We start from the raw sequence: 27902 nt of genomic DNA on the forward strand, positions 1-27902 counted from the left end.
TTTTGGAATGCTCATTACTAATGTATAGAAATACTGTTGATTTTTGTGTATAGATCTTGTATCCTGCAACCTTGTCAAACTAATAGTTCTTTAATGAATTCCTTAGAATTTTCTATTTACAAAATATCATCTGCAAATGGGGATAATTCTACTTTTTCCTGTCCACTTTGGATGCCTTTTATTTTGTTTTCTTTCCTAATTGCCTCAGCCAGAAGCTCAGTTCAGTGATGAATAGAAGCGTCAAAAGTGGACCTCCTGGTCTTGTTCCTGATCTCAGGAAGAAAGCATTCAGTCCCCCACCATCAAGTATGATGTTAGGTGTAGGTTGTTTGTGGTCGGCTAACACCAGGTTGAGGAGGTTCCTTTCTTTTTCTAGTTTGTGGTTTAACATTTGTTTTTTAAAGTGAAGAAGTGTTGAGTTTTACCAGATCCTTTTTCTGCATTTATAGTGGTGATTATGTGATTTTTAGCCTATATTATATTAATATAGTATATTACATTCATATTTGGATGTTAAACCTACTTCGTTTTCTTGAAATAAATCCCTCTTGGTCATGGCATATGTATATTTCTTTTATATGTTGCCGGATTCTATTTGCTAGTATTGTGTTGAGGATTTCTGCATCTACATTCATAAGGGATGTGGACCGTAGCTCTCTTTTCTTGTAGTATCTTTGTCTAATTTTGGTATCAGGGTAATTGTGGTCTTGTAGAATGAGTTAGGCAGTACTCCTTCATCTTCTAATTTTTGGAAGAGTTTGTAAAAGATTGGCATTAATTTTTCTTGGAATGTTTGATAGAATTCACCAGTGAAACCATGTGGGCCTGGGTTTTTCTTCATGCGAAGCTTTTTAATTATGAATTCAATTTCTTTACTTGTTATAGGTCTGCTGATTTTTTATTTCATGTTGAATCAGTTGTGGTAATTTGTGTCTTTTAGTCATTTATTGGTCCATGTCATTAGATAGTAAGTTATCTAATTCGTTGGCATACGGTTGTTCATATATTCCCCTGTAATCCTTTTTATTTTGTAAGGTCTGTGGTATTTTCCCTTCTTTCATGCATTTTAATTATTTAAGTCCTCTGTTTTTGGACTTCAGTAATAGTTAAAGGTTTGTCAATTTAGTTGCTCTTTTCAAAGAACCAACTTTCAGTTTTGTTGACTATATATTACTTGTTTTTTGCATTCATTCATCAAATATTTATCAAATCTCAGATATACAGTCAGGAACAAAACATGTTTTGTACTCTCCCAAAACTCTCATTCTAGTGGGAAATGTAGACATTAAACAAATAAACATATAATTGTCATAAATGCTGCCAAGAAGAAAAGCAGGGTGCTGTGAGAGAAGAAAGAGGAACTGACTTTAGATCTGGTGACCAGGAAAGAGCTCTGAGGAGGTGACATTTGGATGAAATGAAAAGATAAGAGGGCACCATCCCTTCCGGGAGGGAATACTGGGGTGTTGAATGGGGGGGTCTGGGAGAACGTCACGGATGATAGAAGCAGAGACACCGAGGCCGGGGGCCCTGGGCAGGAGCAGGTAGAGGAGGAGGTACAGTGGGTGAGCCGGGTAGAGTCACATGATGCAGGGTTTTGTGGTGCATATTAAGGAATATGGGTTTTATATCATCTAATATAGACTCACACCATTGATTTATAATACTGTCGTGAAAATTGAAGAGTACGGACCTGTCTCAAGAGGCAATTCTTTATCAATTTTGCGGCGGTCTCCGTCGTACCAGCAGTCGAGTCCAAGGTCCTCCCCGGGGCCCGGAAGGCCAGCGCTGTCCGGGCCTCCTGCCCTCCGTCCTCCCCATCTCCCGCCTGCCGGCTCAGCCTGTTCCCCTCGTGCCCGGCCCCCAGCCTTCCTCCCTTGGCACTGCTGTTTCTGTGGTTGGCAGGCTCCTCATATCTTGGCTTCTCTACTCATTCAGGGCTCAGCTAAAAGGGGCGGCGAAGGCTTTGGCAGGTGCCCAGGGCTGCTGGAAAGGTCAGGTGTGCCTGCTGAGGGCAGCTTCTGACTCCCAGGGCCGGCGGGATGTTGCACTGTGTTGGTAGCGGCTGCTGCCCCTCCAAGTCCACCTGCTCCTTGGCTTCTCCCCCCACTGCCTGCTCCCCTCACCTTTCTTCCTGATTTCTTCCTCTTGGAACTTTCGTTCCCTGCACTGGGGACTCTTGTGCCTGTTGTGTTGCACGGAAACAGTCAGGAAACATGATATTTTTCTCTCTAGTTCTTTTCCCATCAAATACCTACCTCTCTACTTAAATGTTCAAGAAGCAAGTGAAATACTTCAAATGAAATTCCAGATGATGGCTCTGGCTTTGGGTACTGGATCCATATAAAGAATTGATTTTTACTTACCTTGCTTAGAGCAAACAATCCTAGGAGAGCAGTGTGCCCATACGGCCTTGACGTCTATCTGCAGGATTACATAAGAAATCGTGTACTGACCAGAATAAGAACTTGAATCTCTTTTTTTTTTTAGTTAAAAAAGAAAGAAAAGCAGACTCTTCCAATATTTTATACTTTGATTACCAAACCCAGACTTTCACCGTTCTAAGTAGGAAAATTTCCCAGGCTGCAGGTTCCTATCCATGGGTTTCTTTTCTGAAGCAGAATTTTTTCTCCCAACTCATGTATTTTACTGGGGACAAAGAAAGGAAAAGGAAGTAGTGTTTTGCCTTTATACTTAAAGAAGAAAGAAAGAAAGAAAAGAAGCAAAGTTTAAGTAACTAGGCAACAAAAATAGGATATTATAGAGAGACAGGTTTTATTATTGGCAATTGGAATGACCAACTAAAGTAAGCTGAAAGTTTTAGAAACCACATTTAGGCCGGTGACAGCCTTTGTTTTTTTGTTGTTTTTTTAATTTTTTATTGAAATATAGTTGAGTTACAATGTTGCATTAATTTCTGCTGTACAGCAAAGTGACACCATTATACACATATATACATTCTTTTTTACGTTCTTTTCCATTATGTTTTATCCCAGGTTATTGAATATAGTTCCCTGTTTTGTATAGTGGGACCTTGTTGTTTATCCATCCTTTATGTAATAGTTTACATCTGTTAACCCCAAACTCCCAATCCTTCCCTCCCGCACTCCCCCCTCTCCCTTGGCAACCACAAGTCTGTTCTGTATGTCTGTGAGTCTGTTTCTGTTGTGTAGCTAAGTTCATTTGTGCCATATTTTAGATTCCACATATAAGTAATATCATATGGTATCTGTCTTTCTGACTCACTTCACTTAGTGTGATAATCGCTAGGTCCACCCATGTTGCTGCAAGTGGCATTTCATTCTTTTTTATGGCTGAGTAATATTCTATTGTGTATATGTACCACATCTTCTTTATCCATTCATCTGTCAGTGGACATTCAGGTTGTTTCCATGTCTTGGCTATTGTAAATAGTGCTGCTATGAACATAGGGGTGCATGTATGTTTTTTTTTTTTTTTTTTGCGGTACACGGGCCTCTCACTGTTGTGGCTCTCCTATCGCAGAGCACAGGCTCCGGATGTGCAAGCTCAGCGACCATGGCTCACGGGCCCAGCCGCTGCACAGCATGTGGGATCTTCCCGGACCGGGGCACGAACCCGTGTCCCATGCATCGGCAGGCAGACGGACTCTCAACCACCGCGCCACCAGGGAAGCCCCACATGTATCTTTTTGAATTATAGTTTTGTCCAGATATATGCCCAGGAGTGGGATTGCTGGATCATACAGTAACTCTATTTTTAGTTTTTTGAGGGACCTCCATACTGTTTTCCATAGTGGCTGTACCAACTTACATTCCCATCAACAGTGTTTCAGCATTCTCTTTTCTCCACACCCTCTCCAGCATTTATCATTTGCAGATTTTTTAATGATGGCCATTCTGACCAGTATGAGGTAGTACCTCACTGTAGTTTTGATTTGTATTTCTCTAATAGTTAGTGATGTTGAGCAGCTTTTCCTGTGCCTATTGGCCATCTGTATGTCTTTGGAGAAATGTCTATTTAGGTCTTCTGCCCATTTTTCGATTGGGTTGTTTGTTTTTTTGTTGTTGAGTTGTATGAGCTGTTTGTATATTTTGGAAATTAAGCCCTTGTCAGTCACATTGTTTGCAAATATTTTCTCCCATTCTGTAGGTTGTTTTTTTGTTTTGTTTATGGTTTCTTTTGCTATGCAAAAGCTTGTAAGTTTGATTAGGTCCCATTTGTTTATTTTTGTGTTTATTTCTATTGCCTTGGGAGACTGACCTAAGAAAACATTGGTATGATTTATGTCATAGAATGTTTTGCCTGTGTTCTCCTCTAGGAGTTTTATGGTGTCTTGTTTTATATTTAAGTCTTTAAGCCATTTTGAGTCTATTTTTGTGCATGGTGTGAAGGTGCATTCTAGCTTCATTGATTTACATGCAGCTCTCCAGCTTTCCCAGCACCACTTGCTGAAGAGACTTTTTCCCATTTTATTGATATATTCTTGCCTCCTTGTTGAAGATTAATTAACCATAAGTATGTAGGGTTTTTTTTTTTTTTTTTTTTTGGTGGTGGCTTATGGGATCTTAGTTCCCGGATCAGGGATTGAACCCCAGCCCCTGTCAGGGAAAGCAAGGAGTCCTAACCACTCGACTGCCAGGGAATTGGGTAAGTGTGTAGATTTATTTCTGGGCTCTATTCTATTCCATTGATCCGTATTCTGTTTTTGTGCCAATACTACGCTGTTTTGATGACTGTAGCTTTGTAGTATAGTCTGAGGTTTGGGAGGGTTATGCCTCCAGGCAGGTGAGAGCCTTTAAACAGACAGTGGGTTAGCTTCTAGTGCCCAGGGTATAGGCAAACACAAACTCTGACAATAAGTTAAGGAATATCTATTAAGTGCTTCCTATGTGTGAGAAATTTCACTATGGTTGAAAAATATTTTGAGGTTTTTTTTTAGATACTGTGAAAAACATAAGAAAAATTATTCTTTGATTGGGCCAGCAGGGCCATGCCTGTGGGTTGGGGAGTAAGAATGTGTCTGGGAGCCAAAAAGCAGCAGCCTGAGGCCAGGCAGAGGCCAGCCTGCTGTGGGGCTCTTGCTGCTTTTCCCCAGGCAGGAGTGGAGGCCAGCCCACCACCGTGCGCACATGGGAAATCAACACAGAGTAGATGGTAAACATTCTAGACTCGGTAAGGCTTTTAGAAAGCCCTTGTAGACTTTACTATTGTTGATTTTTCTTTTCATTCCATGGCTACATCTTCCCTCATTTGACAACATTTACTGTTTTCTTGAGTATTAAAGTTCTACATACTTAAGGTAGAAAATGTGTAAAAAGTATAAAATAAGAAAATATGGATAACTCAGTCTTATCACTGAGTTAACCACTTTTAGCATATTTTGTTTCTGACCTTTTTCTATACCTCATTTCTTTATTATAGTCATCCAAAATTGGGGAAAATGCCAAATATAGTTTTATAGGTTTGGGCTTTGTCATTTAATATGATTGAGTGACATGGGAATGGTCTCACAACATGATAATCTTCAAAACTGTGATACTCTGGGAATTCCCTGGCGGTCCAGTGGTTAGGACTCCATGATTCCACTGCAGGGGGCATGGATTCAATCCCTGGTCGGGGAACTAAGATCCCACAAGCGGTGCGGTGTGGCAAAAAAAACCCAAAAAAACTGTGATACTTTAATGATTGCATAATATATGGTGGTATGGATTTCCATCTCTGATTTAACTGTTACTCCCTCAGTGTCAGACATTGAGTTTATTTATCACTGTTGCAGGTAACTTTAAAGGAAGCCCTCTTTGTGGATCATCCTTTATCGAGACGTGATTGTCTCCCTGTGGGGGACCTACAGGTGGAATACTGGGTAGAGGGGTGTGAATTTCCAGGGTGTTGCTGTGTGTGTGACAGTTGTGTCACTTTGCACCCCCTGCCATGTGCAGGTGTGTTTCTCTTGCTGCACTTCTACCAACACTGAGCACTGTACTGACTTTTGATACTAAAACACGTTGCTTTGCTTTGGTTTACCTTTTTAAAGTACTAATGAGGTTAAAAGTTTTTCAGTTGTTTTATTGGGTATTTTTAAGAATCTAAGTTTGTTCATTTCTGCATTTTTTTCTTTTAGCTTAAAGAGATCTTTTATAAGGTAAATAACTTGTTAAATTTTTATTGATTCTCTTTTTCTCAGTTTGTCGCTTCGGTGATTTCCTTTTTTTTTTTTTTCTTTTTTAATATTGAGAAAGTCTGTTTCTATTCCAAGTTAATACAAAATTTTTTACCTATATGTTTCTTCTTCTGTGTGCTTTTTTTTTTGACATTTTTTTAATCCATCTGGATTTATCTGGAATGTAATATTCAGTGAGACTCTCAATTGATTTTCTTCCAAATACTTAGCTGGTTTTCCAAAACCGTCTGTTAATAACTCATTTCTCATTAGTTTATTATGCTGCATTTATTATATTAAAACATACATGTGTGTGTATAATTTTTAGGGTTGTCTGTTCTCTTTCGCTGATCTGTTTGATGCTTGCATCAGTACTCTGGTAATTACTTGTATTATTCTTCTTGAAAACAGGGTCTTATCCGTTCTTGTTTGCTTATTCTTCCAAATTGTGGCAATGTTGGTGGTAATAGTAATGGTGGTGGTAAACAGTTACTGAGTTCAAATTATGCTCCAGACACTAACTCATTTAATCCTCAGGACAACACTGTCACTGTTTTCCTCTTTTACAGATGAGGAAACTGAGGCATAGAATAGAAAGTAATTTGCCCATCGACAAACAGCTTATAAGCAGCAGTACTGGTATGAACTGTAACCTGTTACAAAAAGTCTTGTATGAAGTGACTGGAATTATACAAAAATGTAGTTATTATGATATAAAGAACATCCTAATCTTCCAGACAATCTTCATTCTCTACAGCCAAAAACAGAGTCTCTCTCTCTTTCTGTTTCTTTTTTAAAAATTTTTTGTAAGGTTATTTGTAGATCTTTTGTATTTTCTGATGCTGCTGTAATTAAGATTGCTTTTTCAGTTTTCTAATGATCAAGGCTGTTAGGATAACTCTGGCCTTTTGCATAATGGTCTTTTTGACAGCCACCTTGAATGCTTTATTAGAATTTGATGCAATATAGGGTTTAACATTTTGTTGGTTCCCGGTGTATCTCCTACTCACACAAAACAATAACAGCAGGTTATAAGGTTGTGAAGAATAAGAGACATCTACTCAAAGCCTTATTTTTTAGGGTGAACAGTGTCATTTTTTATAAAGATCCATGGAAGGGATAATGAGCTAGAACCAGAATACCCAATGAAAATCCACACGCTTTGTTGCGTTTTTCTGTTTTGTTCAAAATAATGGCTTTCAGCGCATATTCTTTTTGAGAGCAGGATCTGCTTTTGATTCTGAAAGAAGAATCTGCTTCATATCTTTGAAACTTCATTTGAAGGTGCGAGATCAACTGTCCAGGGAAAGGTTCTTTTATTTAATCCCTTGACCTGGAAAGGCCACTTAGTATTTCAGGCCACTGAGCTTTAGAAAGAATTTAGAAAAATCGAGTCAGGAGCCGTTCTTGAAAGGCTGACAAGAGCCCAAGCACTGCTTTAGAATTTCCTTCACTGTTAGCAAGCCTGGCATTTGTTTCTTGGTTCTGCCCCACTTTCTGTTTCTGTACCTCTTGATCACACATATGTATTACAAGATCAGCAAGGGGAATTAGAAGCTGTCTGGTGCAGATATGAAAAGTTATAATTTTTCAGTAAAAGCATTCCTGCAGTGAATCAAAATAGGAAGAAGAACTGCAAGCATCGTATAAGGTTGGCTCCTTAGTTCACCGTGCAGCCTTTGTCGTGGCCGCCCTCCTGGTGATCTCCCGGGTTCCACCAGGCAGCTGGGCCGCTCATCACTTCCCACTGCTGGCCGTGGTGCAGTTCTGTGCAGTTAGATGCCAAGCGGGCTGCTGCCCTGGGTTTCCTTTCCTTCCCGTGACTCTTCCTGCAGCCCCTCCCAAGAAGCATGGAGAAGTCACGTGCTCTGGAAGTGTGCCTGAAGAAGGATGTGTGCGACTGGCCTTTCTTTCTCCCTCTGACCACCCGCTCTGCCCTTCCTCCTGGCCCCCGTCCTGTGCACATCGGTCTGAAGCCCTGTGTGCCGTCAGAAGGAAGCTCTCATGCCAGGAGTTGGTGCTTTTCTTGAATCTGATACTGGGAAAGTATGCATGTGAATGTTTTCTTTTTTTTGTATTGAGTCTTAACTTTTAAAAACTTTATTTGGATATAATTTTACTCTTAGAGAACCTTGTAAAGATAAGGATAGTACAAGACCCCCTGTGGACTTGGTATCCAGAGTCACCTATTTTTAACATTTGCCCTATTTATTCCCTCTCTCTTCGTGTGTGTGTGTGTGTCTGTATGTTTGTATAAACATATAAATTGGGGGAGGAGCATTTGAGAGTATGTTGTAATCATCACAGTACCTAAGTCCTAAACGTGCAGTATTTTTTCCAAAGCGTAAGGATATGCTGTTACATAATTGGCACAGTTGTCAACCTCAGTCAGTTTACTGAGAAAATCCTCTGATCTAACCTACCCCTCATATGCTGCTTTTATCAATTGACTTAACAGTGTTGTTCGTAACATTTCTTTTCCTTCAATCTAGAGCCAGGTATTACGTTTAGTTGTCATATCTTGATAGCCTCCTCTAATGTGGAACATTTCCACAGTCATTTTTTTTGTCCTTTGTGACACTGACATTTTTGAACAGTACAGTTCTATTTTAATAGGATGTTCCTCTTTTGGGGTTTTCTGATGGTTCCTTGTGATGAGGTTCAGCTGGAATGCTATAGTGTGTGGTGATGCATCCTTCTTGGCCTCTCATCTGGAGGCGTGTGATGGTTGGTGATGTTAATTTGATTACCCGATCAAGGAATTGACCAATTTCTCCCCTGTATGTTTATTCTTTTCTTCCTTTGAACTAATAGCTGTGAGTAGGGAGCTGTTTTATGACCATGCACATCCTCCTCATCAAAATTTCTCCCAGTTAATTTTTCTAATTTTTTATACACTTTATTAGGTTATCTTAAGATAATAACTTTCTCTTGAGACTTCAACTGGAAAGCAAATTTAGCTACCCCCTTTTGAAATACTTTCTATAGCAAGGTGAAACAAACATAAAATCACTGTACATTCAAAAACTGAACAAAACAAACCCATAAAGATTGATTTTTCCCTTGATCTAAGCTGTACTCCTCTCTTTGTATCCATTTACCTCATTAGTTGGAAAAAAAGTCATCACCATTTCACTGTAGCAAAAATTATCAACTTTATCTCTTTCAGACAATTTCTAATAGAAGGTTATCAGGCATCAAAAATACCAAACTTTTATCGAAAGCTTAAGTAGTGATTAAAATTTTTACTGAGCAATTGAAATTAAAAAAAAACAGTTATTGTAAACACAGTCAGCTGATAAGGAGGATTTAGAAGGTAGTACAGGCATACCTCGTTGTCTTGTGCTTTGCAGATACTGCGTTTTTTTACAAATTGAAGGTTTGCGGCCTCTAAGCGTTCAAGTGAAAGGAAGAGTTGCACGTCATTTCACTTTTCAAAAGCTGGAAATGATTAAGCTCAGCGAGGAAGGCACATTGAAAGTCGAGACAGGCAGAAAGCTAGGCCTCCTGTGCCAGTTAGCCAAGTTGTGAATGCAAAGGAAAAGTTCTCGAAGGAAATTAAAAGTGAACACACAAATGATAAGAAAGCAAAGCAACCTTACTGCTGATAGGAAGAAAGTTTTAGTGTTTGGAGAGAGGATCAAAACAGCGACAACATTCCCTTAAGCCAGAGCATAATCCAGAGCAAAGCCCTAACTCTTTTCAGTTCTGTGAGTGTTGAGAGAGGTGAGGAAACCGAAGAAGAAGAGCTTGAAGCCAGCAGAGGTTGGTTCATGAGGTTTGAGGAAAGAAGCTGTCTCCATAACATGAAAGTACAGGGTAAAGCCCCAGGTGCTGATGCACAAGCTATAGCAAGTTCTCCAGAAGGTCTAGCTAATTCATGAAGGTGGCTACGGCAAACAACAGATTTTCAATGTAGAAGAAACAGCCTTCTATTGGAAGAAGATGCCATCTAGGACTTTCATAGCTGGAGAGGAGAAGTCAGTGCCTGGCTTCAAAGCTTCAAAGGACAGGCTGACTCTCTTGGTAGGGGCCAGTGCAGCTGGTGACTTGAAGTTGAAGCTAGTGTTTATTTACCATTCTGAAAATCCTAGAGCCCTTAAGAATTATGCTAAATCTACTCTTCCTGTGCTCTGTACATGGAATAACAAAGCCTGGGTGACAGCACATCTGTTGACAACATACTTTACTGAATATATGAAGCCCACTGCTGAGACCTACTGCTCAGAAAAAAAGATTCCCTTCAGAATTGACAATGCACCTGGTCACCCAAGAGCTCTGATGGAGAAGCCGGAGATTCTTGTTTTTTTCATGCCTGCTCAGAAAACATCCATTCTACAGCCCATGGATCAAAGAGCAACTTCAACTTTTAGGTCTTATTATTTAAGGAATATATTTTGTAAGGCTGTAGCTGCCAGAGATGGTGATTCTTCTGATGGATCTGGGCAAAGTCAACTGCAAACCTCCTGGAAAGGATTCACCATTCTAGATGCTATTAAGAATGTTCATGATTCATGGGAAGAGGTCAAAATATCAACATTAACAGGAATTTGAAAGAAGTTGCTTCCAATCCTCATGGATGACTTTGAGGGGTTCAAGATTTCAGTGGATGATCCAGTGATTCCACTTTTGGAGGTTTATCCTAATGAGAGAGTCAAATGTGTGTATAAGGATATTCTGTGCAGCGTTTTAATAAAAGCCATAATATTGAAAAAAAAAAGACCTCAGTGGAGGAAGTAACCATAGATGTGGTGGAAACAGCAAGAGAACTAGAAGTGGAGCCTGAAGATGGGACTGAATTGCTGCCATCTCAGGATAAAACTTTAATGGATGAGGAGTTGCTTCTTATGGATGAGCAAAAAAAGAGGTTTCTTGAGATGGAATCTCCTCCTGGTGAAGGTGCTATGAAGATTGTTGACATGACAACAAAGATTTAGGGTATTCCATAAACTTAGTCGATAAAGCAGTAGCAGGGTTTGAGAGGATTGACTCCACTTTTGAAAGAAGGTCTGTGGGTAGAATGCTGTCAAACAGCATTGCCTGCTGCAGAGAAATCATCATGAAAGTAGGAGCCAATCAATGCGACAGACTTCATTGTTGTCTTATTTTAAGACATTGTCATGGCCACCCCACCCTTCAGCAACCACCGTCAGGATCAGTCAGCAGCCATCAACCCTGAGGCAAGACCATCCACCGGCAAAAAGATTACAACTTGCCAAAAGCTCAGATGATGGTTAGCAGTTTTTAGTTACAAAGTATTTTTTAATTAAGGTACGTACATCGTTCTTTTAGACATAATGCGATTGCACACTTTTTAGATGCACCAAGAAACTAAAAAATTCATGTGACTCACCTTAGTGTGATACTGGCTTTATTCTGGGTGCCTGGAAGCAAACTCCGCGTCTCGCCGAGGTAAGCCTGTGCATATTGGGATACCTGCTCCTGTCTTCTCTACTGTGTGCAAAGAGATGAGCTCCTGGCAGAGGGTGGAGGCCCCTTTACCTGCAGGGCACGTCTGCCAACTAAAGTAGGCCATTCTCTGTATGTGATAAAATGAGGTTGGTGATATTATTGCTCTGGGACCCCAAATATGTAGGTTTTTTTGAGTAATTGAAAGTAATATAATTAATCCAAAAAAATTAGCGTTTTTGTGGCTATACCTCTGTAGGGCCCTAGAAACTAAGGCACTCTTCCTTCTCATTGGCGAGAAAAGTGGTTTCTTCATGGTTAGATGACTTTCTGAGACTCAGTTCTTTCCTTATTTCATGTGGAAACTGTGCAGATGGAATTGCCTATGGCGGGTGGCAGAGGCCATGGAGTTGGGTGATATTGGGTCAGCCTCGCAGCCCTGTCCCTTGGGAGCTTGGGGACTGGATGAGTCACTTACCCCCTGGCTTCCCTTCCTTAGTTGTAGAGCAGAGATGTCGATGTCTGCTACGTGAAGTTATTAGGACTGAAGGCAATCATGCTTGTAAAGTGTGTTAGTCCCGGCTGCTAGGAGGTGCAGAGCGTAGGGATAGTTATGGTTACTTTTCTTGAGAAGTTGAGGGAGGTGATGGGCGCAGTACCTTGGGAGGATGTCACACCAACAGTCTGATTTGTGTTCACTGGGAACCAGGGCCCGTCGTGGGACCCACGAGCCCAAACATCTAGTCTGGTCCCACGGCGCTGGGATCACGAGGGGGACTGGGTTCTTAATCCCCCTGGGCTGACAGTCAGCCAGCAGATGCTGTTTCAGCCTCAGGGTCCTTCTTGTAGCTTGGAAGATGCCAAGGCACTCTGTGGTCAGGTGCTGGTGTGGAGCCGGGGGAGGCCCATGGGGACATCCAGGAAGAGCCTCCGGCATGTGGGTGGGAGCAGCTCTGCCCGACCTGTGCTTAGTGCTGCGGGGCGCACAGAGCCGTCTAAACGTCTCGTCCTGGCCACCAGCCTGGGGTTTTACTCCCTGGCGACATGCAGTCGACATGCCACCAGACTGCCGAGGGATCCTGAAACTTTAAAGCTTGGAATAAACACACATAAAAGTCTAATTGGAGCCCTGCCTTATAGCTAATAACTTAAGAGGGTCGAGGAACTTGCTCGGCCTTGGCTGCTGTTTGCACCATTTGCCTTTCCAGCTTCCCCAGAACTTGTGGCTATTCAGGGGGCAGGGCTCCAGTTCTGTTGACTACCTTCTGGCCGATGGCCGCCTGGTTCCCTCCCATCACTTTTGAGACTTGCTGTCCCAGGAAGGCGAGCTCAGAAGCCAGTCTGTGTCTGATGCTTAAAAAAAAAACAAATGGCAACCTTAATACCACTGGAAATATGTATTATTTAAATGATTCAGAATAAGGCAAAGGCAACTTTAATTAGCTTTTTTTTCGTTCAGTATTTTGGTTGAAGGAAATTGCTTATTTTATGTTTACATTTTCTTTGTATCCTTAAAAGTACACATAAGGATTAAACAAAGGACCGAAAGAATCACACTGTTTTTCAGCTCTCCAGCAAAGCTGATACAGAGGTATTTCATTGTCGCTCTAAATTGATTTACTCTTTCTGGAAAGCAAGCTAGCTGAGTCTAACCAAAGCTATAAAATTATTCATAACTTCTCTCACTCCTGGCTGATCAACTTTAGGACTCTATCCCAAGAAAATATCTTCTCCCTCAGAACCAACATAGGGACTGAAATATGCTTTGCACAGAGAAGGTTTTCCCACTCTTTGTGACAGTGAAAATGTGTAACAAGCTGAAATGCAAGCACAAGAGCAGAGCATGGGGATTGGCACAGAGGACCGCAGTGATGCCGCCTGAGTTGTCTTCTGCGGGGAGGGGATGCCCGGAGAACGGCTGCTCCCCATAGGGTGTGCTCGGTGCTTTTAACCACGTGGCCCAGAGCCACCCAGAGTCCTCCACGGGCTCCTTACTCCATACCCACGGCTGGAACCCACAGCCGGAAATGGGGAAGCCGGAGCCAGGCTACTGATGGTTTTCAAAACCTGGGCCCTAGTGCTGTATCCCTGTGTCTTCATCAACTCAGAAGAGCATTTAGAATAATGGAAATGGGGTGAATGGTCACTAGGGTTTCTTTTTGTTTCCTTTTAATATTGAAACAATTTCTTTCCATATAGAAAGGAAACAATTCTGAACATAATCCTAGTTCTTTTATTAAGCTCGTTCATATATGTTCATGTGTTATTCAGAAAAACAGGCTGACTGTTTACAGGTGTCTGAGTGGCTTAGCCTCTGATATCTGTCTCAACTGAGTGCGAATAACTCAATTTTTCATTAAAAATCCCAGCCTTTTTGAGATTCCTATAGTTTCTGGTTAAAGAAAGTCCCTAATTCTGGACAGAATGGGGATTTTATATAAGCTAAGGTTTTAAAATGAGCATTTCCAGTTGGTAGAAAATAATGTCTACGTGTGTGTCCGGAAGTTTAAATGATGTAGGTGAGCTCTCATTGGTGAACGTTGTAGAGAAAGGCAGGTGGGTGGCTGTGGAGCCGTGTGCTTTATCGTGGACCTGCTCACGTGTACCTGACTGCCCGCGTACGTGCACCCACTGAACACAGAGCCATGGGTGCTCACGCATGCTTTGATATTGTTTCTCTCGGAACTAACCGCTTTCAAAACTGTCGTTCTGATGTGCTGGAGTGGAGTTCTGTTTGCTGTTTAGATTGTAGCCTCCGGAAAGACAGCGTGCACAGGTATTCATAGTCTCTGGGGGCAGCAAAATGCCCCAGACACTCCTTACTCAGAGGCAGGTCAGTTGCGATGGCTCACTGTTGTGGGAGTGTCTGTTTTTATGCTGACACACGGGTGGCCGATATCTGTTTTCTTTCTCCCCAGTTTGGCGTTCTTTTCTTTTGGCTGCGTTGGGTCTTTGTTGCTGCGCGTGGGCTTTCTCTAGTTGCAGTGAGTGGGGGCTGCTCTTCGTTGCAGTGTGCGGGCTTCTCATCGTGGTGGCTTCTCTTGTTGCAGAGCATGGGCTCTAGGCACGCAGGCTCAGTAGTTGTGGTGCACGGGCTCAGTAGTTGTGGCTCGCGGGCTCTAGAGCGCAGGCTCAGTAGTTGTGGCGCACGGGCTTAGTTGCTCCGCGGCATGTGGGATCTTCCCAGACCAGGGCTCGAACCCGTGTCCCCTGCATTGGCAGGTGGATTCTTAACCACTGCACCACCAGGGAAGCCCTGGCATTCATTTTTTGAAGAAAATGTTGAAATAGCAACTGACCCCTCACTCTCCCTCGCTTAGCCGCCCTGCCAGTGCAGGGCCACATCAGCTGCTTCAGCCCAGCTTTGCGCTGTTCAACTCCATGGGAAGGAAGAAGATGAATACAGCGTCATCTCTGCTTCTAGCGGGGAGACGGGGTAGCTATGTGTATACAAACGCACGCAGGTACACTCAGAGGTGAACGTGAAGTGCATTAGCAACACAGAAGTTTGAGTGCTTGTTTAGACCTCTCTCGCATGACTACAGTGGGCCCCTTCCTGGTCTTTCTGCCAATAAAAGGAGTGGAAAAATATGTTATATGTATTTGATAGTAAGCAGGAGAATTAAAAGAGTACCACTTACAGAAAAGTTTGAAAACCACTGCTCTAAGGCTTCCCTCCAATCCCATGTCTGTTCCAAAAGAAGTCTCCCCTGTCTTCCTGAGTCCACACACTGAGCAGCTTTTCAATCACAATGTGTGATCCTGACTTTGAGTCTCAGCCTTTGGACAGCATCCCACTCCTCTGTGCACCATACGAGGCTCCAGGATCTGCCCTCAGCCCCATCTGTCACTGGTCACCACATGCACGCCACCCATGGCCACACTGTGTAAGAGCTTTGGTATTTAGAATTGGAGCAAAATCTAGCTTAACTTAGCCATTCATTCTGAGAATGTATTGATGTTAGTATTTAAGGAATCTGAGAACTTACAGTGAAAAGTACTTTGTAAATCAGCTTTACATACCGTTTTCAAAATAATCATTTATATAAAGATATAGAAATGTATTTGTCACTCAGCATTCACTGAAGTGCTTATTGTATGTTCTATTGTGTCCCTGCAGTGGAAGAACTACTCAAAGTCCTATCAGCTTTCTCTGGGAAGGCTTTCTAGAGAGGACATGTGTATTAGTTCCCTGTTGCTGTGTAACAAATTACCCCAAGATCTAGCAGTTTAAAACAACGAACACTTATGATCTCACAGTTCCCCTGGATCAGGAATCCAGGAACGGCTTTGCTGAATGGTTCAGGCTCAGGGTCTCTCAGGAGGCTGCAGTGCCCTGAGGCTTCCAAGTTCACGGTCATGGTTGCTGGGAGGCCTCAGATCCTCCCTGGCTGTTGACATGAGGCCTCAGTTCCTTATCACCTGGACCTCACCATCAGCTGCCTGCGTGTCCTCACAACATGGCAGGCATCTTCCCTGCGAGCAGATGATCCAGGATAGGTGGATGGATGGATGGATGGATGGATGGGTGGATGGGTGGATGGATGGATGGATGGGTGGATGGGTGGATGGATGGATGGATGGATGGGTGGATGGATGGGTGGATGGATGGATGGATGGATGGGTGGATGGATGGATGGATGGGTAGATGGATGGATGGATGGATGGATGGGTGGATGGATGGGTGGATGGATGGATGGAGATTGAGACCAAGGCAGAAACAGCAGTCTTTTTTGCGTGCTGTCATTCTCTGGTGATCACACAGACCCACCCTGGTACCGTGGGGAGGGGTCTGCACAGGGTGCACGTCCCAGGAGCTGGGAGTCATGAGGACTCTTGGAAGCTGGCTGCCCCACCTCTTCCTAGAGGGGTCTTCAAGGACGTAGTGGAAGTGCATTGGTATAAAGTCACTAGCAGGGGAAGCTGAGATTAAAGGGCACAACGTGCTCACTTTTTTTTTTTTTAAACCAGGACTCCTTCTCTTTTGATTTTCATTCCTTTCCACCGACCCTCGTAGCGCAGATTGGGAAATGCACAGGCAAATGGCCGCAGCGGTCCCCTCCTCCCAGCAGACAGGCAGTCGTACAGCTCACGATCGAGAACACTGGCAAGGGCTCCCAGGCCTGCTGCCTCCGTTCTTTTCAGCCTGCGTATTTCCTGGGTGTCTAGAAATATAAAGCTGGGTTATCATCAGGACCATTCTAGAAGAGTGGAAATTGCCAGGGAAACTGGCTGCTCAGGGAACTGAGTTTTCTGGGTGCTGTGGTCTCCGAGGGAACTCCCCTGGATTCTCCTGCCAGTTGATTGCTCTGGGTGGACGGAGAGAGGGCCTCCTGCTTCCCAAAGTGGGGCTGCCTGTCCTGCTCTGACAGTCAGTCGGTGAGTGGTGGGGCAGGGCGACCCCTGGGCCCGTTGCCTCATGTGACCCGGTGTCCCAGTTAGTGTCTCTCTCATCCTCAGGCAGGTCCCAGAGGTGGCCCGGGGCAGAGCGTGTGTGTCATCGACGAGGTGGGGAAGATGGAGCTCTTCAGTCAGCCGTTCATCCAGGCCGTTCGCCAGGTGCTGTCCGCCCCGGGGACTGTCGTCCTTGGCACCATCCCAGTACCCAAAGGAAAACCGCTGGCCCTCGTGGAAGAGATAAGAACCCGAAACGACATTAAGGTGTTCAGCGTGAGTACCCCCGGGCCTCTCTACCCGCAGGCGTGGAGCGGGTGCCCTGAAACAGCACGTGGCTCTAGATACACCTTTGGCTTTGAGTTAGTGGTATTTTTTCCTCTCGTGGCAGAATATAGGTGAGTTATAGAAGCGAAGTTATACCTCTGCTGGATGCCAAAGCAGACGTGCCTACGGGGAGCCGCCTGAGACATCTGCCCCTCCTGTGGTGCCCTCCTCACCAGGCGCCGGGGCCTTGCCAACATCAGCACCCGGGCAGCAGTGCTCTGGGTCTGAGTGCATCTCCCCCCCGGGGCGATGAGGGTACAGAGGCGAATAAGTGCCGTCTCATGTTAAAGGTTTTTCCCTTTGAAACTGGCCGCCTCCTGCTTGTGGGGAGAACCTGTGGCTACAGTTTGAAGCACCGTCTCCAGATGCTGTAGAGTAGCACCGTCCAGAGAAGTTTCCACTAGGGTGGAAATGTGCTGTCTGCACTGTGCGGTGCCGTGGCCATTAGCCACATAGGACTATTTATATTTAAATTAAACTGAATTAAATTAGAGAAATCTTTTCCTCAATCACACTGGCCACATGTCAGGTACCCAGCTGGTAAGACACCCTGCGCAGAACGGATGAATCTGGCTCTGGGCGCGGCCCAGGACCTGTCTTCGCCAGCCCTCAGGGGCTCTGGGGCCCCTGCAGTGGGAGGAACCCTGGGGCGGAGCACGTGTGGAGGGTGAGTAGGTCAGGGGGCAGCATCTGAGCCAGTTGTCGGGGACTCTGGTGGCACTGCTGGCGCTTTGCCCACAGACTTGCTTTTCTCTCCCGCCGTCTCTCTGTGCCCCTCTTTGTCAGGCACTGTCCTCCCTGTGCCACCTCGGTTGGTTTGCATCAGTGCGGCCACATCACTCTGCTTGTCCCTGTCTGCCACCCCCCTGCTGGCACCAGGTGAAACAGTGGGGCTGGCAGGGCCACTTCTATGGGAGGGCCGGGCGTGTGCTCCAGCTGCAGAGAGCCAGTGAGCGCCTCACACCGCTGGTTACTTGTCCCCAGGGCCGGCTGGCCCCAGGGGACATCCACATGTTGTCACCCAAATGTCCAGGGTACCTTTGGGGCAGTAGACAGCCATTAGGGTTATTAGACCAGCCAGACTTGGAGAAATCTGTTTGTGCGTTGTTTTATTCATTTATTCTCTCACTTGGTAAATATGAATTTGAGCATCTCCTGTGCGCTCGGCCTCGCACTAAGTCTTGGTGGTGAACAAGACAGACCAAGTCTTTGTCCTCATGTAGCTGACATTCTAATGGAGGGGCTAGATAAGAGAAACGTAAGCAAGCATTTAGGCAATTTCAGATATGGATAAATGCAAAGAAGGTAAATGCAACACCAGGGCACTGTGGTCACTGGGGACTGGCGGTAGGGGAGGGAGGTGGCGAACAGGGGAGGCCTGAGAGCCAGGCAGGGTCACTTCCTCAGTGGACATGGGCCTTGTCTGCAGAGTTGTATGTTACCTCCTCTATCTGTTACTTCACGTGGCTTCCGTGTTAGAGTTTTGGGTTGTGATTGTCGAGTTTCTGTGGCAATAGAGACAATGAATAATGAGAGATCATGAAAAACAATTAGTCTTCAGGTCAGACAGCTTCCAGGCTGGAGGGCTGGGGAAGCGCTGATGCTAAAGTCCAAGGCCTGGCTGTCTCTGCAGACTAATAACCTGACAGTGGGATTGCGGTTGACTCTTACGTCCAGAAACCAGTGCTGTATATTAAGACAACACCACATTTTCACTTCTCTAAGCTAGGAGGTTATTCTCTAGGCAAGGTAATCCTGGCTCCTCATGATGTAAAGTGATTAGCTTCTGGTTAATTCTGTAAGCGACCCCATTATTCTTGTCTTTCTTGTGTTCCTCTGGGGCTCATGTGATCTTTCGGTGCATATTTTATAAAGGAAGAATCTTATTTTCCTTATCTGCAAATTTAGAGGCTGGATTAGGTGCTTCTTTGGTCCTTTCCCTTTCTAATATGCAGCAAAGTTACCTGAATTCATTTTTGAGAGCATCCTTTGCATCCAACACTTAGTCCATGGTACAAGCACACGTGAGGTGTATTCCCTTCCCTCAAGAAAAACAGACCAAGGGACAGTCCAAATCTGGAGGTGGGAAGAGAGATTCGTGTGAACAGGAGTAGGGAGAGTTGTCCGGAAGGAAGTGGTTCTTGGCTGGGTTTTTGACGGGGGAAGTGGGGAAACGAAGGAACATTCCAGATCAGGATTATGTTATGTAAAATGCGGAGGGCAGCTTCCCTGTGCTGACAGATGATGTGGAGATGGGACTGAAGTCATGATATTGGGAAAGTATTCACAATAACTCAAAAGTTATTCACATTATCTAGACTGTTCTTCTTAACAGGGCCAGGTAAACAGAGCCTTACTTTTCAGAAAAACCCCTGAGGACACTTCCAGTCCTAGACAAAATGGAATAGACACACTGCTCCCTGTCCCTCCTCCTAAGTCAGATAAAAACCTTGGACGTTGTACGTAAAACAGACATAAGAAGACCTGAATGGTAGAGGGAAGAAGGCACACTGGCCAGGGACCTCAGGACCCCAGGAACAGCATGAGAGACACAATTGGAAATCACTTGTCATGCCAAGAACCAGGAAAATCAGCCAGAGTGAGAGAAACAGCGACATGCCAACAGTAAGACGTCATAGATGTTGGAACTATAGGGCAGAGATTTTCAAACAGCCATCGTAAAAATGCCTCAGTGAGCAATTACAAACCCACTGGAAACAAGTGAAAAATAGAAATTCTCGGCCAAGAAATTGAAAGTTTCAACAAAGATACAGAAGCTGTAAGGAAGAATGAAATGAGCATTTTAGAATGTAAAATACAGTAACTGAACGCCAAAGTCCGTGGGTAGACCCACCAGCAGAATGGAGATGACAGAGGATGGAATCCGTGGACCTGAGGGTGAAACAGTAGAAATTGCCCAAGAAAGAGCAGACTAAAAAAATAAAATCCAGGGCCACGGGGACCTGTGGAATTTAGTAATATAGAAACTTCTATCCTGGTGCAGGTTCAGGCGTTGAAGCTTCCCTTCCTGAAAATTATGTTTCCCTCTCAGAAGTTTGGTTAAATGTTTTCCTCATTTCTTCTGTAGTTTAATGCCAAGTGTAGCCACTGAAAACTGTTTTAAATTTATTTCAATATTAGGTTATGGGAGACCACATGTCAGAAAACATTTAATGGTAATGTCAGTGCTGCAGAGACGAGAGGTGAAGACCTTCACGGGTCCAGATTCCGAGCAAGAGCTCTCGTACTGCTTTCATCCTTGTCTGACTTACAACATGAAAAAATATGTCTCTCCCTGCCAGTCACTTCTAACAAAAAAATGTGAGTTTGGTCATGTTGGTGGCATTTCCAAAGCATATTTCACTTGACTTCCTGTGAAATCTCTCCTTCATGGAGATGCTGGAGAATGTTGTCCGCTGAGGGGACAGGAGAGAGGAGAGATGCCCAGAGTCTCAGGAACAGGGATTGAGCTGCCAGGGTGGCCACCAGTCCTGGGGCACCTGGGGGAGGTGCTGAGGTCCATCAGTGCGTCAGGGACGTCACGGCAGCCAGGTCATCAGTGAGAGCTGGCAGGCCTTGTCCGAGGTTGTTCGGTTAGTAGGGGTACAGCCAGGATTCAGACCTCGGTCTGTGGACTCCCAAGCCTGAGCGTTACTGTAGCCCTGATGTGTGTTACCTTCGTGGGTAGGGGTGGTTCAGATGATTTAAAATCTAAGATCCCTGGAAAGTACTTGGTCTTTCTACTTTAGAAAAATGTTACTGTAACTAAAATCTGTTCTACTGTTCTGAATTCTGAGCCACTTAAACTTGTTTTTGTCCGTAAAGCAGTTTTTCTTCTTATAGTTTTTGCCCGTGGATTGCAAGATCACAAGAAAAATGGGAACTAGGTCCCAGCTTCCCTCCAATTTGGAAATTTTTAGACCTCCTCTTACTCTTCCTGGCCATGGGTTTTTTTTAACCAAGCAGGGTATAAACCATTTTCATCTCACCAGGAATTTGATGCTGTTTCTGGGTCACAGACTCCTGTAGGTACAGGAATGAGCATACACCTGCCAACCTTTAGGTCAAAAGTCAGTAGGCAGGGTTTTCTGTAGAAATTAACAAGCTATTCCTAAAATTCATATGGAAATTCAAAGGACCCAGCTCAAACAATCATTAAATGTTGGAAGACTCATACTTCCTGATTTCAAAACTTACTGCAAAGCTACAGGAATCAGAACAGTGTGGTGCTGGCACAGGGACAGACACGTAGATTGTCAGAATAGAGTTGAAAGTCCAAAAATAAACCCTTGCATCTGTGATCAACTGATTTTCAACAAGAGTGCCAGGACAAGTTAATGAAGAAAAAATTGTTTTTCAGCAAAAGGTGCTGGAAAACTGGACATCCACATCCAAAAGAATGAAGCCAGACCCTTACCTCACATCAGACACAAAAATTAACTCAAAACAGACCATAGATCTACATGTAAGAATGAAACTATAGAACTCTTAGAAGAAAATATAGGAGTAAACCTCTGTAAAGTTGGGTTAGGTAGAGTCTTATTTGTTGCAACACCAAAAGCACAAGTGATGAGAGAAAAGTAGATAAAGTGAACTTCATCAAAATTTAAAATTTTTGTGCTTCAAAGGACACTGTCAAGAAAGTAAAATGACAACCCACAGGATGGGAAAAACTATTTAAGAATCATATATCTGATAAGGGACTTCGTGTATCCCAGAATACATAGAGAACTCTTACAACTCAGTAATAAAACAACAAATAAACCAATTAAAAAAGGAGCAAAGAATCTGAAAAGACGTTTCTCCAAAGATAGACAAATAGTCGATAAGCACATGAAAATATGTTGTAACACCATTAGTTTTTAGGGCAGTGCAAACCAAAACCACAGTGAGCTAGCACTGCACATTGCTGGGATGGCTATGATGAAATTAAGGGAAAGAAATGGAAAATAGTGTCGGTGAGGATGTGGAGAAATTGGAGGCCTCATACCCTGCTGCTGGGACTGTAAAAATGCAGCAGTTTGTCAAAAAGGTAGACGTGGGATTACCCTATAACCCAGCAATTCCACTTCTAAGTGTGTGCCCAAAAGAATTGAAAACGTGTGTTCAAACAAAAACTTGTACACTGGTGTTCATAGCAGCCCTATTCATAACAGCCAAAAAGTGACAACCCAAATGTCCGTCAACTGATGAACAAACAAACAACATGTGGTGTACACACACGATGGGGCATCACTGGACAGTAAGGGGGAATGACGTGGTGACGTGTGCTCAATGTGGAGGAGTTTACGTCACGTGACACCAAGGGAAGGAAGCCTGTCACAGAGGATTCCACACTGTATGATTCCATTCTGCACAAAATGTCCAGAATAGGCAAATCTATAGACAAAAAAAATAGACTAGTGGTCGCCAACACCTGGGGGGAAGGAGTGAATGTAGTGATTGAGAGTGAGGGTAATTGGGGGCGGGCGGGGATGGCGTGATGAAAATACTCCAAATAGATAGTGCTGATGATTGCATGACTGTGAATCTACTAAAAGCCACCGAATTCTGCCCGAGGTTGAATTTTTTGGTATATGAATTATAGCTCAGTAAAGCTACGCTGTGCACTCACACAGAATTCAGGACACCCAAACAAAGAACCATCACCTCTCCTTCCTCCTCCCGAGAGAAGTGGCGTTGCCACGGAAACAAAGAACCATCGCCCCTCCTGCCGCCTCCCCAGAGAAGCGGCGTTGCCATGGAAACATAGTCCCATCCCTGCCATGGGCACTGGGTTCCCGAAAACCCCACTGGCAAAATAATTCTTGGTTTAGAGGGGAAAGTAGGGTTAGAGGGTTTGAGTTCATGAATGAGCCTATTTTTAGGTTCAATAAAATGAAATGGAGACAATATGAGACGGAGAGACTAGTAATACTTTTGTTATGTGTTAATGTATAATAATGAGCATTGCCAAATTAATTTCTTTTTTCAATCCCCTGCTTATTTAAAACTTGTCAGGGTACCTCCCACACAGTTTCAAGGAAATGTATGTGGTTTTGTTTTGCTTTCTTGCACATAGTGTATACATGAATAGGCATTTTTTTCCCCTGCCTATTCCTCTGTCCATATGTTCACAGCCTTCCTGACGTTATGGCACCCAAGTCGTTGACTGGTAGGCCAGTCTTAGGCCCTTCCCTGGTCCCAGGAGGCTCAGAGCAACTCAGATGCCTAATAGGCCAGAGTCTTCATAATCTGTATTGAACCTCTCAGCTCTATTTCAAAGACCCTCCTCTGCTTAGAATATAATAAGCATTGATGGAGCACCCACCCTGTGCTAGACGCAGGAGGAATGTGACACAGCCCCGTCACCCTGGAACTCGTCCAATTTTCTAGGGGCCCGAGGCTGGACCCCTTCTGCAACCCTGGGCAGGGCACGGTGGGAGGAGAGGGCGAGGACGCCAGGGTCCTTTCTGCAGTCGTCCTCACCTCCTTTTCCCTCCCAGCCCCCAATGCCCTCTTCTCGTTAGCCTCTCAGGAAAGGCTTTCTGCAACCGGAAGTCTGGGGGTAGAATAAAAAGTAGACCAGAATTCTCCCGAAAGGAGAGAGTCCCTGAGTTGACAGATGATGCTGTGCTTGTTCTCGCACTTGAGACTTTGTCTTGGGTGGACAAGGAACATGATAACACTGAAAACGGTTTCACATAAAGATCTTACTGCATAATTTTCAGAAATCATCTTAGAAAAATCAAAGGGGGTGGCAGAATATTAGTATTCTGTTCATCGGTTTTTAGTGAGAAGTCATCCTCAGAATGTGTCTTTTCTAGTTTTTATTGTTTGTTCTTTTTCTATGCAAGGCTTGGAGACATTCTCTGCGCGTTGGGGGCGGGTGGACCCTGTCCCTGCTGCAGCCCCCAGCTCCCGGAGGACGGTGGGCGGGGCTCCAGCAGGACACCTGCGTGACAGCGGAACTGTGGCCCTGCAGCTTGGCGGTGCTCTCTGGGGCTCTTCTTTTATCATCTCTGAGCCTCCCACCTGTTAAATCCTGCTTCTCTGCAGGCCTCCGCTGGGCCACTTGAACAGGCTGCACCGAGGACCGGGGTCTTGGGTAGCGGGGTTTCCACCTCATCACCCTTCACTTCCCTTCATCCCCCCGCCCCAGCCATCCTTTCCGAGGGCTGAGGGCTTCAAAGACTGGAAGTGAAGCCTTAGTGATGACGCAGGGGAAGAAATCCTACCAGCAGCCTGCTGACCCTGTTTCTTCACGTGTCTCATCGCACCAGCTTCGGTTTACACTTAACGACGTGAGAAGTGTCCAGTGCGGACCTGCTGACCCCCGGTGCCCAAGATCCACCAGCGGCGGCTCCTCTGGAGCTGGATGGAGGGGCCGGGGCCTCCTTGGGGACGCCCGAGGGAGCGGGCCTGGCCCCTCCTCCCCCCACCCCCGCTGCCACCGTTGCCCCTGTTCTTCTTCCCTCTTGGGTGCCCTCTCTCTCCTCCTCTCCCAGCTCAGCATCTCACCCTCTCTCTCACGTGTGTAAAGGGGGCGGTGAAATGTCCCCGTCAGAGGAGGTGGCCCTTCTGGGCCCGCAGTGAACCCTCAGGGACCCTGACAGCAGAGCCTCGGGGACTCCTCGTGAGGCCAGGGCGGAGGCGGGGGCTGAGGGCCCGCGTGTCCTCCCGCCTTCTCTGTGTGCCGCTCCGCCCCGCTCCTCCGTCCACGGCAGGGGCTCCCTCAGGTGCTCTCTGCAAGAATGGGCTCAGGCCAGTGTAAGCCAGAACGGCGACGAAGCCTCACGCGGCTGGGCAGTTTGTCATCAAGGCAAAGACGGGGCGGATGGTCCTCCTTTCGGTGGAGCCAGGGCTGCCGGGGGTCCGGTGGGCGGCGTCCTCGGACACCACCGTCAGGGGCCAGGCCTCTGCCGCCTGGCTCCGTCCTTTCGGGACTCAGACGGTCAGGAGGTCCCCGGGGCCGTGGGCAGCTCTGGCGCGGCAGAGGCGCCGCGCTCTTGCAAGAAGGATGTGGGATGCAGGGGCCCCAGGCGGTGAGGTCCACCGCGTGTTTCCTCCAGACGCGCGTTCACCTCCCGTGCCGGGGCCCCTGCCCCCCGCGGGGGGGGAGGGCCTGTAGTGGGACCAGGCCCGTTTCCTCTTGGAGAGCATGCACCCCGACCTGCTCAAGGCTTTCCGGCCGCACGCACCTCCTCTCCGCGCGATTCTCTGCTCGGCCCTTCTCTCTGCCGGTGCCCTTCTCCCGGCGTCCACCTGTCGGATGCAGCTCGGGCATAACCGCCTGCGGAAGCCTTTCCCGGCCCCCCAGCTCCCCGTGCCTTCCAGACTCTCTTAGGGACCCTCTGCAACTCTGATCTCACTGCTGCCCACGTCTGCCCCCCGTCTGGTCTGCGGGCCTCATGAGGTCAAGGTCCTGGTCAGAGTCTCGCCATCCCCAGCACCTTGCCCACCAGCAGAGCGCGCTGAATGTTGTGCGGGCCGCCGACGAAGGCACTGGTGATGGGAGAGAGGTGGCCCCTCCGTGCTCGGGGCGCAGCCCCCACCCAGCTCCCTGGGGGCGTCTGGATGCTCGAGTTGTACTCCGTGGGCCTGTGGTAGTGACAGAAAGAAAAATATAACAGATCATCGGAGAGAGCTTCAATAAACTTAGTTTTGTTTGTTTTTGTAACTGTTGATTATAGAGGTAGCACACCGGGATGCAGTGGCCTGTGTTCTAGTCTGCACTGCGCCCCCGCTACCTCTGAGATCTCAGGAAAAGCCCTGCTCTTCTCTGGGCTTCCGCTTCCTCATCATTCAGATACAGGGTTGACTGGTGTCAGGGGTTCCTTGCAACGTGCAGATTTGCTAAGCTCACGGAGGGGTGAGTAGATTACTGACCTTCAGAGCATCCCAGAATCCTGGCTGTGACCCAGCGCCAGTGGGGCCGCTCTCAGTGGGCCCACCTGGAGGGCCGGTGCCCACCTGAAGCACAGGTTCTCCTGGCTTCACTCAGGCATCCTTCTGTCCAGGTCAGGCTGAGCTCAGGGGCCATGTCCCAGCCTGCATTCCCATCATCCCTCCCAGGATTCAATTCATAGCCCTTTTCCAGTTAAAAATCCTTCCGTCATCAAAACCCACTTTCACTGTTTGAGCTGCAGCTTCACAGAAGCTGGTGGTGGGATTCGAGTGCACCGGCCCGGTTTTCAGAGCGCTCTGGAGGACCTGGGTTTCCTCCCTTGGTCGTACATCACCTGCGTCACACTTTCTAAAACACACCTCACCTTTCAGGCTCTTCTTTTAGAATATTACCTGGCAGAGTAGGTAATTGAAGGAAAAGAAAGGGACTCTGAAGCCCGCTTTCTTGCTTCCTCCCACAGGTCACCAAGGAAAACAGAAACCACCTTCTGCCAGAGATTGTGACGTGTGTGCAGAGTGGCCAGAAGTGAAGATGACTTGTCGCTGCTTTTCTGCGCGTGAACACATCACTTGGAGAGGAGCCTGAGTTCCCTGCCTGTCCAGGTTTTTGGCCTTTGGGTTTATGAAATCTTGGAGGCTTTGCCAAAGAAAGCCTGACAGCTGTTTTCCATAAAATGTTTAAAAGATCAAATTAGCCTTAATGCTGGATTGACTTTACAAGATTAACAATCCACTGTGGCTTATTTATGCTGAGAGATTTCTGTTTGTTTCCTCTTGCAGTTGTGCATATGATTTGGGTAAATTATGCAATGAGAAATGGTTTTCGGAGTATTAGATGGAATTTGCCCCCATTGATGGAAGTTTATAAATGTGTTCAGGGGAGGGGGAGAAAAGAGTCCACTGCCTAATCAGTTTTGCATGTCAGGAAAATGAAATCCCTCTCCAGGAGCAGCTGAAGTCTCCTGCAACTTAGAGTGATAACAGTTACTTGATTTTTAAAAAATCCGTATTTCAAGAAAAGCCATTTTCGGTCCTCCCCCTCCCCATCTCTTATTGTTTATCTGTTTGCTTATTGATTAATAAAATAAAGGTAGATGTGATGATCGCACGCATGTGGGTCCTTGCGTGGGAGGGACGAGCCGTCAGTAGAAATGTTGGTAGCGCTGGGTACCCAGCAGGGCTTCAGATCAGAGCTGCACTTTGGCCCCGTTCATTTAGACACGTTCGCAAACCTTCCTGGGCCCTGTTTCCCTCCCAGAAAAGAGGGAAGTGAGTGCTGTCAAAGGAAGGCATTGCCACAGCCTGAAGGAAACCACCCTCAGGCGTCCTCGTGATCCCCTGGGGAGCGCCCGGGGCCGGGGCCCAGGCTGCGGGGAAGATGGTGCAGAGAGAGAAGGTGCAGCCCGGGCAGGGCCCCGTGGGACAGACCACTGAAGCCCCAGAGCTCACAGAGGGTAACAGCTGCCCTCCCAGGGGCTGATGGTACACAATGACGATAACCAGTTCAGTGTCTTTAGGTCAGTTTTGGTGAAGACCTATGAATTACCAGGATGTTTTTAGCCTTAGCTACAAACCCAGCTGGTGCTAATGCCGGGTGTGCCCTTGAATGTGACCTCTGACCGGTCTGGGCATCTGTGGAGCGAGGTGCCCCGTGAGCTGGGCCCTGGGGCAGTGGACAGTGCAGGAAGCAAGTCAGAAAGAGAAAGACAAATACCGTATGCTAACACATACATATGGAATCTAA

General features: G+C 45.8%; 1 protein-coding gene across 1 annotated transcript in view; it reads left to right on the forward strand.

Moving 5' to 3' along the window:
- NTPCR (nucleoside-triphosphatase, cancer-related) overlaps positions 1-27266 on the forward strand; it is a 44640-nt gene extending 17374 nt beyond the window's left edge. The window contains exons 4-5 of the mRNA XM_081232399.1: positions 17012-17221; positions 26620-27266. Of these exons, the coding sequence (XP_081088525.1) occupies positions 17012-17221; positions 26620-26688 (279 nt within the window). The 3' untranslated portion in view covers positions 26689-27266. The remainder of the gene's footprint in view (positions 1-17011; positions 17222-26619) is intronic.
- Positions 27267-27902: the final 636 nt, after the last annotated feature.

This window comes from Mesoplodon bidens (assembly GCF_964165515.1).
Source record: "Mesoplodon bidens genome assembly, chromosome: 1".
Classification (NCBI taxonomy): Eukaryota; Metazoa; Chordata; class Mammalia; order Artiodactyla; family Ziphiidae; genus Mesoplodon; species Mesoplodon bidens.